Source organism: Parasteatoda tepidariorum, chromosome 5 (assembly GCF_982258835.1).
Source record: "Parasteatoda tepidariorum strain Cologne lab strain chromosome 5, Ptep-v5.0, whole genome shotgun sequence".
Taxonomy (NCBI): domain Eukaryota; kingdom Metazoa; phylum Arthropoda; class Arachnida; order Araneae; family Theridiidae; genus Parasteatoda; species Parasteatoda tepidariorum.
The window spans coordinates 70,231,258-70,243,745 of record NC_141759.1 but is presented as its reverse complement, the minus strand read 5'-3'; the positions used below and the strand labels follow the sequence as shown (position 1 = coordinate 70,243,745).

The 12,488-nt window shown below is 29.7% G+C and overlaps 1 protein-coding gene across 1 annotated transcript; it reads right to left on the bottom strand.

Moving 5' to 3' along the window:
• Window positions 1-7,087: 7,087 nt before the first annotated feature.
• Window positions 7,088-11,000, bottom strand: LOC107444656 (delta-latroinsectotoxin-Lt1a). The gene has a single exon (XM_043040376.3). It carries the CDS (start codon window positions 10,904-10,906, stop codon window positions 7,397-7,399), a length of 3,510 nt encoding a protein of 1,169 aa, XP_042896310.3. The 5' UTR covers window positions 10,907-11,000; the 3' UTR covers window positions 7,088-7,396.
• Window positions 11,001-12,488: the final 1,488 nt, after the last annotated feature.

Genomic DNA, 12,488 nt, shown 5'->3' with positions numbered 1-12,488 from the left:
AGTTTCTTCTGCTATTCTTGCAATTGCATTGTTATAAGACTGTATAGAGGCTTCATGAGAGAGTTTGGCAATGGAATAGTTTATATTTTCTTTTATTATTCTAGCTGGGGTATTGTTCTAAGAAAGACTGTATGAAGGCTTTATGAAAGAGTTTGATAATATACTAGTTTTGAATTTCCTTCTATTATTCTTGCTACTGTATCGTTCCAAAAGAATCTAAGTGAAGATTTCATGTAAGAGCAAGGCAAAGTGATGTTTTTTATACTTAAGCTGTTCTAGACATTGTTTTGTTGCAAAAATCTGCATAAATATTTTAAACGAATGTTTGACAAGGTAATTGTTTTGAATTTTCATCAGTTATTCTCGCTACTGCATTGTTCTAAAAAATTCTATATGAAGATTTTTTGTAGAAGCTTGAAGTAATATTTCATATTCTTCAATTTCCGTCGATTATTCTTTCTACTGTATTGCTCTAAAAGAATCTAAGAGAAGATTTTATGTAAGAGCAAGAGGTAAAGTGATGTTTTTTATTCTTCAGCTGTTTTGGACATTGTTTTGTTGCAAAAATACGTGTAAATATTTCACATGATTGTTTGACAATGTAATAGTTTTGAATTTTCATCAGTTATTCTCGCTACTGCATTGTTCTAAAAAATTCTATATGAAGATCTTATGTAGGAGCATGAAGTAATATTTTATATTCTCGGTTATTCCAGTATTGATCTGTTCTAAAAATATGTGCGAATGTTTTACATGACTGTTTGGCAATGTAATAGTTTTGAATTTCCTAAGTTATCCTCGCTACTGCATTGTTCTAAAAAAATTTGTATGAAGATTTTGTGTAGGAGCATGAAGTAATATTTTATATTCTCGGTTATTCCAGCTATCGCTTTGCTCTAAAAATATGTGTGAATGTTTTACATGATTGTTTGACAATGCAAGAGTTTTGATTTTCCTACAGTTATTCTCGTTGTTGCATTGTTCTAAAAATATGAGGGAATGTTTAGCATGATTGTTTGACACTGTAATAGTTTTGAATTTACTTCAGTTATTCTCACTACTGCATTGTTCCAAAAAATCCTATATGAAGATTTTATGCAGGAGCATGAAGTAATATTTTATATTCTCGGTTATTCCACTATCGATTTGTTCTAAAAATATGTGTGGATGTTTTATATGATTGTTTGGCAATGTAATAGTTTTGAATTTCCTTAAGTTATCCTCGCTACTGCATTGTGCTAAAAAATCTGCATAAAGGTTTCATTAAGGGTATGGCAAAGTAATACTCGTATTTCATATTCTTCAGCGACTTTAGCTATTGCTTTGTTCTAGAAATCTGTGCGAACGTTTTGCATTATTGTTTAGCAAAGTAATAGTTCTAAATTTCCTTCAGTTATTTTTGCAACTGCATTGTTCGAAAAAGTTTATATGAAGGCTATGTTTGATAATATAATAATGATGTAACTTCTGTTTTCTTCAGTTGTCCTTGATACTGCATTGTTTTTGAAAAAGTTTATATGAGGGCGTTATGTTTGATTTTGACAATATGAGTCATTCGTCTGTGAGATTTTTATTTTGAACGTAACTCGAAATGCGTGTTTCAGAAAGTGACAACTGTTGAGTTTCAATATCTTATCAAAAAAGACTAATTTAAAAAGCTTTTTTTCATTTTCAAAAAAAATGTGCAGGGATTATACAGGGAAATGGGCTATATGGTTTACTCGACATACATTGTACGAATGTACAAGGAAGACGAATTTTTCTTTATTGCTTGGAAACGACTTATGAGCGAACTCACTTATACCTCAAGTTTTAAACTCTGAATTTTCATTTAAAATAAAATTTGTAAATTTTTTATTTAAGATGTTTATTATAAATATTATCATAGAGCCACGATGACTCAGGGGATAGAGCGTTCGCCTTCCACTGAGGTGAACCGGGTTCGAATCCCAGTCGATACAAATTCCGCATCCGGCTTGCACCGGCCCCAGTGCTGATCCTCACAGTACCGGCCACAGACGTGAAATATCCTCAGAGATAGACGGATCACGGAGGTTCTCGTGGTCGTCCTCTCCATGTAACGCTAATGCGGGTTAGTTCCATCAAAATGTCCTCCACGAAGGCAAATTTCTCCCAGTACTCGATCCAGGAGTTCCCTTGTCTTCTGGATTGATTCAAAATTACAAGGCTACGGAGTTGAACATTAGTAGTCGTAAACCCATAAAATTGGGTCGGCTGTTCAACGATGATTATAAAATATTACTGTACAAAGCCATGGGGCATAGGGGATGGAGCACTCGCCTCCCAGTGAGGTGACCCGGATTCGAATCTTAGAGATTTCTAGTATTCGGATACCACACCAGGATCGCACCGACCACAGCGCAGACGTAAAATATCTTTAGTAGTAGACGGAACATGGATGAGAGTCCCCTTGCCATCAGGCTAACCGTGGGAGGTTTTCCTCTCTATATAGCGCAAATGCGGGTTAGTTCCATCAAAAAGTCCTCCACGAAGACAAATTTCTCTCAATACTTGATCCTAGAGTTTCCTTGTCTTCAGGATTGGGTTCCAAATTATACAGTTTCAGAGTTGAACAATTTTATTTGTAATCTCCACATTGGGTTGGCTGTTCAACGACAGTTATTAAATAAAAATGTAAGATATTACTTTACACTATAGGGAGGCTTGTACGGCTGAACAGTCAGCGGTCTTTTAAAGGTTAAATAAATACGAAAAAGCGTTATCAATTTCTTTCAACAGTTAGCCTTTCTTGTTCACATATTACAAAAGAAAATAATTTTTAACATCCGACAATAATTCTTAATAATCTCCCTTAATAACCTTCAATTACCAAAACTTTTATTTTCCTTATCTGTATCCAAACCTTTTATTCCATTAAAATATTTCTTTGAAAAAAAATGAAAGCATTTTAAAGCAATAAAACTCGCTGACTCAGTTATTATTTTCTGTTTGCGATAGAATGACAACCTTTTATGAAAGAAATGTGACATCCGTATCGTGTAGATGAAAGAAAATAATGAAATATAACTTTATAGATTTTTCAGTAACTTATTTTAAACTGGCTGATTGCCACGGCTTTGTGCCAAAATTGGTAAAGTTATTAGCTTGAAAACAACTTTAAAACAACTCTCAAAAACACAGTGGTCAACAAATTTTCTCAAGAATAATTTCTTAATTAAACAAAAAAAAAAACAATTTGATTTTTCTTGAATTTGCTTGTTTAAAATATTTCTCTAAGCATTAGTGTTTTTGTACAATAATACTCTTATTTTTATTAATATTAATGCCATTACTAGTAATAAATCAAACCTAATCACAGTTATCCATTTCAAATGAAATTAAAGCTAGAAATACTCATTATCATTGTTTTATATTTATTGTATAAAGAGGTCATTGTGGTTAATGAAATGTTTATGTTTAATTAAATGTTTATGATTATGTTTAAGTTTTTGCTAAGTTTAAGTTTATTTTAAAATTATTTATTAAATATTACGTCATTTAAAATTACTCAACTACAATTCGTAATACAAGTTTCATTATGTTAAATTTTATACACATATAGCAAATTAAAATTGAAGTTTTTATAAACTATTTTAATGACATGGGAATTATAGAATCATATATTCAAAGTATTGTTTAGGTGGATATTTACTATAAAATGCTTAAATCATATCAGAAATTTTAAACTGAAAAAATAAATCTAAAAGCTCAACTGTCTGTGATCATTTTTGATGTTATACTTAATTTAATCATTAAATTAAGTACCCTACTCCTAAGAAAGCTTATTTCTTTTTACTTTTAAATGCCGATTTATAACAACGAGAAAAAGATTTTGTCTGCGTGTCTCTCGTGTAATTCCAAAACTTCCTGTGTTTCTGTAAACCTAAATAATAAGAAAAACAACGATAATGGGTATTGAAATTCGATAAGAAATGAAATAATTTTGCCTAACCATATGATTTAAATCAAATTTAATTGGATACCTGTAAGCGACGCCAGGCTTGTGTCTAACTTGATTAGCTTCTGAATAGACGAGAGCTACGATTTTCCTATGACGAAGTCACTTTTAGGTATCCAATCGTAATGAAAAATTAAGTTACTTACAAAAGTTCAAATTCAATAACAAAATGCTTGATTCTGTGCGAAAGTATACTGACTGCATTCAATCTCTACTTTGATGAGTTGAAATTCTAATAATTTAATATACTTGATCATCTAATAACGAGAAACTGTAGGGAAGGGCAACAAATAATAATAAAATTAGAAATTGAAAGTGTTTTAACTGATGCATGACTTTCAGTTTTGAGCGCGATTGCGTTGTGTTGATCAATATCGATTAATTAATTCTTGATATGTATACCCCATACAATGAACTGGTAGTCAGTTAGGTAGACTGTCAGAAACTTGGGATCAAATTGTGGTAAATTACGGTAAATCTGATGCACCGTAATTTTTACGATAATAATACTGTAAAATCACAGAATCACTCTATTTAAATAGATATTACTATGAAAATTTCGGTGAAATATTATACTGTAAAAATGGATTTTACGGATTTTAAATTGTGGATATTTTATACCGTAATTTGTGAGCGAATTTTTTACAGTGTAGAAGTAAAATGAACTTGAAAGCTGGTTTTAACAGCATTCAGTTTTAGACAAATGTGCCATTACGACGATCAATAACGTCATTCCTAATTTAAACATTCAACACCACTTCTAAAACTACGCGAATTTTAATTTAAACGCTAAACATAGGTATTAAGACATATTTATCTTGCTTTAAAAGTCTTTAACGTTCTCTTTTTAAAGACTGCTCTTTTTTATACATAGCCTGAACGTATTTTTAACAGATTTTTCTGAGTTTTAAATCTTACAACTTACGAAAAGGACATAGGAAAAAATTTTTCGGTAACATTTTTTATCCATTCCATTTCTGTCAAGAGTCTGTAGCAATGTTCTTTGAGAGGTTCTTTACCCTTTTTGAAACTTCTTAATGATTTCCGTCATTAAAAAACTTGTCAGAAGGAAAAACTGGAACGAGCTTGTTACATTGGAAAAAAGTATTTCCTTATCTTAGAGCGCTATACCAACGTGTCCATTTCTTAGTAAAACTTTTCTAGTTTATTTTCCAATGGTTTTTACTGTTCAACATTTGTTCATTTTTATTTAGATATTTTCCTTTTTAATTTTTAATTCTTATACAGCTATGATCTGATAAGGCTATTATTATTTTAAAAATATAGATAGTTATTGATTTTAAGATATTTTAATGATTTTTTTTAGCAATTATCTTTTATGACAGAATAAAATTCTGGTAAAATTACCGTACTGTAAGTAATCATAATTCTGACTGAAAGAAAAATAATTATTGGTAAAACTTGTTGTTTTTAAATCATTCATTTTGAAAATTTTCTATTCGCATGGTAACGGTTTACCGGAAATTTTTGTTTTAAAACTATATATTTCATTACTGCACATTTAGTAAAGGAAACAAAACTGAAAAGTAAATTGAATCGAATAAATAGTTTTTATGACATGCTTTAAGGTATCCTAATAAAATTACCAAATGTTACCACATTTATCAAATTTTATGACATATTATAAAACCATGTTTTATTATTATATACCAAGGTGCTCTGGTAAAAATTACCAAGCTTTAAGATGTTCCCATAGTACCGAAAACATGGTCAATTGTGACATAATCTGTTAATTTTGATAATACTTTTTTTCTCACTGCATATTTTTCTTCTTAAAACTTATGCTAAGCATGTATATGATTTTTAAAACTAAAACTATAATTTTTTCAAATGACTTTAAAAGCACAATAAATAATGGTGTAATTGTATATTCAATAACAGTTTTATAAACTGATCAAGAGCAATCTTCAGCAATCTATACAAAATTTATTATATTAAGTATATTAAGTACCATTAGAATTTTTTTCTCAATTGAATCATTAGTCAATATTCTCCTCTAATATTAGATATCAATATATATATATATATATATATATATATATATATATATATATATATATATATATATATATATATATATATATATATATATATATATATATATATATATATATATATATATATATATATATATATATATATATATATATATATATATATATATATATATATATTTATATATTATATTATATATATATATTATATATATTTATATTATATATATTTATATTATATATTATATATATATTTATATTATATATTATATATATATTTATATATATATATGAGGAAAATGTTTATATTAACTGTTACGAAATACATGTATTTTTTAAAAATTTTATGTATGTTTGATGGTAATGCAACACTAAAAATTAAACCTGTTTTAATAAATAAATTTAAATCATTTTGATAGATTTTTATAAAAATTTAAAAATTGAGGGCAGTAGTAAATAATTTTATGAAAAAATCACTCTCTTTCAAAATAATAATGTGTATCAATGGTTACAATTCGTGTTATTTTATATATGTGACAATAATTTCAATGCATGTTATTGAATATTGATATTTTAAAATTTTTTCTAAAGATTTTTAACCTAGTTATGCAAAATAAGTGATTATTAATCATGTTTCGAAAATTAAATGTAAAAAAAAATTATATTCTTTTATCAAAAAATGGGAAATTAAATATAAGAGACAAAAAATAAATAATAAACAAAAATAAATAATAGACAAATTATTTATAATGAAGTTTTTAAACCGCTGTCATAGAAAGTGTTAACAATTATTGCATTTATAGTTATGAAGAAAATTTTATATTAACTGATGTTAAATTAATAACTTTTTCGAAATTGTTCTATATATCATGTAATGAATCACTAAAAATTAAATTTTTAAAAACTAAATTAATCGTTTTTAATCAAAAAATTTAAGATATTTTCATGGATATCTTGAAAATTTAAGTATTAAGATCAGTAGCAAATAATTTTAAGAAAAAAATCTCTTTCCCATTATAAAAAAAATAGTTTTAATTAGACAAAAACTAGACAACATTTCGCTCATTAGTATTAAACATATTGCACTAATAAATTATTTGAATATTTATTTATTTAAATATTTAAATTGGAGCGTAGAAGAGAGTAGAAATAATTGTAATACAAAATTATTTCTTATTTCGCTTTAAATAAGTGAAATAAATATGTGTCATCAAGATAAAAATCAAAAACTAAGTGCAATTAAATGAACTTAAATATTATTACACTTGTAACAAATATTGCAGTTGTGTAAACAGAAACATTATTATGCATTTTAAATATAGATAGGGCATAGAAAAGTGCAAAGATTCTGGTTTAAATAAAACGCACTACCATTAACTAAAAAAGAAGTTAAAGTCAGAAACTAGGTTGCATTACTCTTATTAACTTCAGATAAGCAATACTGCGCTATAGCATCAACATAATTTCCTTGCGTTTGGGCATCTGAGTCTTCTTTGTTGGTTCTGATACTTGATAAGAAAGCTATAACTTGCCCCGAATCTACAATACTTCTTAAATGCTCACACAAAAGATCAAATATCTTGATGCTGTTTCCACCTTCTATAGATTTGTATACATCTGAGTGCAATTTAGCGAGATCCATTAACTCTTCCGCTGGTACACCACTAGCAGAATCTACAAAATCAATAAATCTTTCAATAATATTCAATGCAGCTGCTTGAGATTCTAAGCTGGACACCGGTTTGTTGAAACTCGTATTATTCTTTACGTTTGTAAGTTTTCTAACAAGCACATCCATTAACAGCAACATACCACTTGAATCAATACTTCGCATCAATGAATCTTTACCGTTTAAAAAAGACTTACTACCTTCGTTTGAATTCATTGCAAGTGACGCTGGACTGCTTACGTTCCAGTTGGTACTAATGGATTTTCGAATCGTATTTATCGGATGTAATTTTATTGAATTCGGATGGTCTTCAGAGTTGTTGCTCCCAATGTCGCGTCGAGAACGAGAATGGAAGTCAACAAAGATACATCGCATTTCACTTGGATCGTTTTCTTTTTCAATGCAAACACGCACCATTATGTCAAGGAAAGCAATTGTTCCATTTCGTCTGATTTCATCCTCTGGCAATTTACCATTTTGCGCAAACTTAATAACATCATAATATCCTTCCCTATCAAATATTTCTAATGGTTGAAGACCTTTGTATCCTTGATATTCAACTGAGTCTTTATTCTTGTAGTAATGATGAATGCCTGAAAGAATATATTCCAGGCAATACTGCACAATTGTTTTACCCTCAATGGTATCAGGATCAATAATACTTGGATCTTTTTCTGCGGCTGCTCTCATGACGTCCAAATTCATATTTTGAATAGAATATTGCAATGGTAAAAATTTCTTGTTATCAAACAGCTTCATATTTGCTCCGTTATTTATTAACGCTAGTATTTGGTCTTTCTGATCGAATTTTGATGCTAAATGTAAAGGAGTAGAACCGTCATCTGCTATAGCATTAATATTTGCATTTTTATTCAGCAACTTTTCAGTAAAATGTGCTTCTGGTCTTAAAGCTGCAAGATGAAGAGCAGTAAACCTTTCTTTTGTTAATGTTTCGAGATTAGGATCTTTTTTCAGCATTTCAACAAATACTTTAACTTGCCCAGTTGCAACGGAAAGATGTAGCGGAGTGTACTTTTCTTTGGAAGTTATATTAATCTTAATTTTATCGCTTTTCAGTAATTCAAGGGCAGCTTCTTCTTGTTTAAAATAAATTGCGAAATAAAGAGGAGTCCAATTATTATCTGACGTTATAGCGTTGACATTTACCTCATCGACTTTCTTTTTTCCTGAAAGAAGGTACTTAATCATGTTTACATTTCCTGCCATCGCTGCAAAATGAAGTGGCGTCATGTCATCTCTGTTTCCAGCATTGACTTCTACTTTACCACTGCTTAACAAAGCATCACAGATTTCTCGATCACCTTTCATAACAGCCAAGTGAAAAGGAGTCAGGCCAAAGTCTGATTTAGCATTCACCAAGACTTTATCATCAGCAAGTATCAATTTGATTGTTTTTGCTGTGCCACGTACAGCGTAATGTAAAGGTGTGTACCCTGACTTTTCAGGTTTATTTATTTCGATTTTATCGCTGGCAAGCAAATTTTTAACAGTAATAGGATAGCCACTTTTAGCTGCTATATGTAGTGCTGTTAATTTTTCTGAAGTAGTTTGGGCATTTACGTCTGCATTATGGATAAGTAAAAACTTTACGAATCCAGCGTTTTTAGTACTCGCTGCTATATGCATTGGTGTATATCCTTTCTCATCTTTTCCGTTGATTAATTCTTCTGCTTCGTCTAAAAGAAACCGCATTGCAATTTTTACATTTCCACTTTCAGCTGCAGCATGCATGGAGCTTCTTTTCATTTCGAAAGTTGCAGCGATATCGCCTCCTACTTCAAGTAACTTAGGGATATATTCTATCGGCTTAGTTTGGTCTTTGCTTCTAGCGGCGTTATAAATATCCCGATTAACATCTCGAAATTCCCCTTGGGATTTTCTTAAAATGGCTACTAACTGAGGCTTTTCTTCATTGAATTTCCGAAATATAAGCCTCTCTCTTCCTTTTTCATCTCTAGGTACTTGGAGAGTTGGATTTGCTTTTCCCTCCACTTTTAATGGTTCAGTCCAATCACTTAATTTGGAGTATAGCCCATCTGCTCTTAGCTGCACTGCGTACTTTACTTTAGTCATATCATCCCAATCACCATAATTTGATTGAATATTAGGCTCAATAAAGTCGATATCAAGTACAGGCTCCGGTGTATCTTGTATTACATTTAATACCATTTTAGTTATTCTGTTTTTGAGGTCTTTTAAAGCCTCTGCTCTCTTAGATATGTCTTTATAAAGTTTATTCTTAACATTTTTAATAAAATGTTTGTTTTTTACTTCGTCTAGTGTCTTAACGACTTCATTAATCAGACCTTTATTTCCTGTAAGAGATGTCTTAAATTCACTAAACGTAGTTATTAAAGTATCAAATTCATTATTAAACTCTTTATCTTGACCTCTTTGATAGTAGTAGTCGGCAAGATAAGAATGCTGCTTCAGTAAGAAGAACATAACCGATGCATAAATTTGTGTTCCATAAAATAAGGCATATAATGCTTGAAATGCTTTAGTGTCTTCAGCATTTTCAGGAATAGCGTAGTTATTATTCTTATCCATAAGTTCAAACAAGTCAGAATGCAATCCTTCTGGCATTCTCACCTTTTTCAAGTAGTCGAGAATGCCACCTTTTTCTTGCAATCGGAAAACAAATTGATTTATTGGAAGTGTGCTTATTTCACTTCTCTTTTCTTCAAAATACCGAGTAAATGTGTAAATTTTACTGAGAATCGATGGTATTTCGAGATTTTTCAGCGAGGCCAGTACTTTTTTAAATCCCCAGTTCATCTCTGCTCTAGTTTTTTCAACGCTATCAAAAGTCTTAGTTGCCATTTCTGTTACTTTCTCCATAGCCTCAATCATCTTATCAAGTTTTCTATCCGTTTCACTAAACCTTTTTTCCATAATCGCTTTTACTTCCTCAAAATTCCAGTCGTCACACTCCATTGCTGTAGAGGCAATATTCATTCCAAATTCAGCTACATGAGCTACCGCAGCTACTCCTGAACCAATTACTTGTACTGTATCTGTAACCAAGGGAATGTCCGGAATATCACCAATAAGGTTGGTAATGAGTCCTGTTGTATGAGTCCCATACTCTAAAGCCTTACACTTTTTTTTCATTGACTCGATTTCTTCCATCGATTCTTCAAACTCGGCCTCGATATCGGCGTTATCATCAGCATCTCTTTTAGCTATAACTAAAGCCATAGCAGTTTGGTTTATGCGCATATTGATAGCAATATAGGAAAAAATCCGTTTACCTATCACTGGGATTTTAAGCAAGTATGTAAATGCAAAATGTTTGGCAGTACTTATAGTATTACACCACCTGCCAATATGCCACTCTAAAGTATAATTTTAGATGTATAAAAGAGAAAACTTACAATATTGAAAGGTGCAATCTAAAAAATCAACCATTGTTCATCATTATATACCTGAAAAAGTTATTGATATTAATGTGCTTCTCACATTGAATTGTAACTGGAAAACCAGATGTGGAGGTCTTCATATGAAGTCTTATGTCATTTTGACATAAAACTTACTCATGTATAAGCTTATTTACTTTAAATAAGAGTCTATTTTTTAGAAGAACCATAATATTTAATGGTATTTTAATATAAAATATTTCAATGATACTTAAAATGAAATTTCTTCAAAATAAATATCGATCCTTTCAAAAGTTGTTTTGTGCTATCTCAGCCATATATCAGAGAATATAATGAACCATTTAATGGAGAACACTATATTTATATTAATGTAAAGTAAGTAAAGAAATACGAAATTAATTTAAAAGAAGGGAAAGGCAATATATTGTTTTTTTGGTACTGTGAAAAGAAATAAAAAAAATGAATTAGAGAAGTTGTGCTATTTGAAGATTAAATATAAATAGCGGTAGTTTTTTTACCATGTAATTTATACTAATATATCTTCTTTGGAGAGTTTGATATTCCTGGAGAATTTTCTTAAATTTTTGTCAGGATTAATGTCTAAAACTTTGTTTGCTTCTATAGTTCAAAAAATTTCGCCGACTTAAGTTAATTAAAACATTTATTTACATAAATATATTTTATTATACTATACATTTATTTTGATTGGATTCAGCATTGAACTCAAGCAATGAAGAGTTGTTGGCGTTTATATTCAGTTAAATATTATTTAAATTTCTTCGCATAGACTATTTAATATATTTGAAACTTTTTCAAAAATACTTGTTTAAAACTGATATTGTAGATTAAGGATTTAACAATTTTTTTGTGTTATAAGTAATTTATATCTCTGGATGAAAAAAAAATACCAAAGGAAATCATACCTCCTGAAACTTTTTTTTATTGCATTGTACTAATATTGTTTGCTTCAGCCAATATATGCTTTTTTCCTTCAAGAGAACTCTCAGCTACTGCCACGCTTGCGTAAGAAAAGGGTTAGAAGAATATTCGCTAAAAAATGCTTAATAGAGTTTTGCAAAGCGTTGTCAAACATTACAAACGTTGCAAAAAATTATAAAAATTTTGATTGTTTTCTTCTAACCCAGCAAAGTTTAGTTGGAAACGTGTTTGGAATTAGCAATCACGAAAATTTAGTTCATTAGTACAACACTGTTAGAAGCTTTTAACCACTTTGACCCAAAATATCTTTTAAATTTGCTGCAATTTTTAATGCGATGCCTAATTGAACCATATTATCGTACCTTTTTAACCTGACTACACGTGACAACATGACCATAACTTTAACCTGACTAAAACACGACAGTGGAAAAACTTCATTTTCACCAAAAGTTAAGGCTCGAGCGTAAAAAACAAAGTACAATAAA

Excerpts from the sequence above, each read along its gene's own strand:
- LOC107444656 (XM_043040376.3), bottom strand. The coding sequence starts at position 10,906 with ATGCGCATAAACCAAACTGCTATGGCTTTAGTTATAGCTAAAAGAGAT.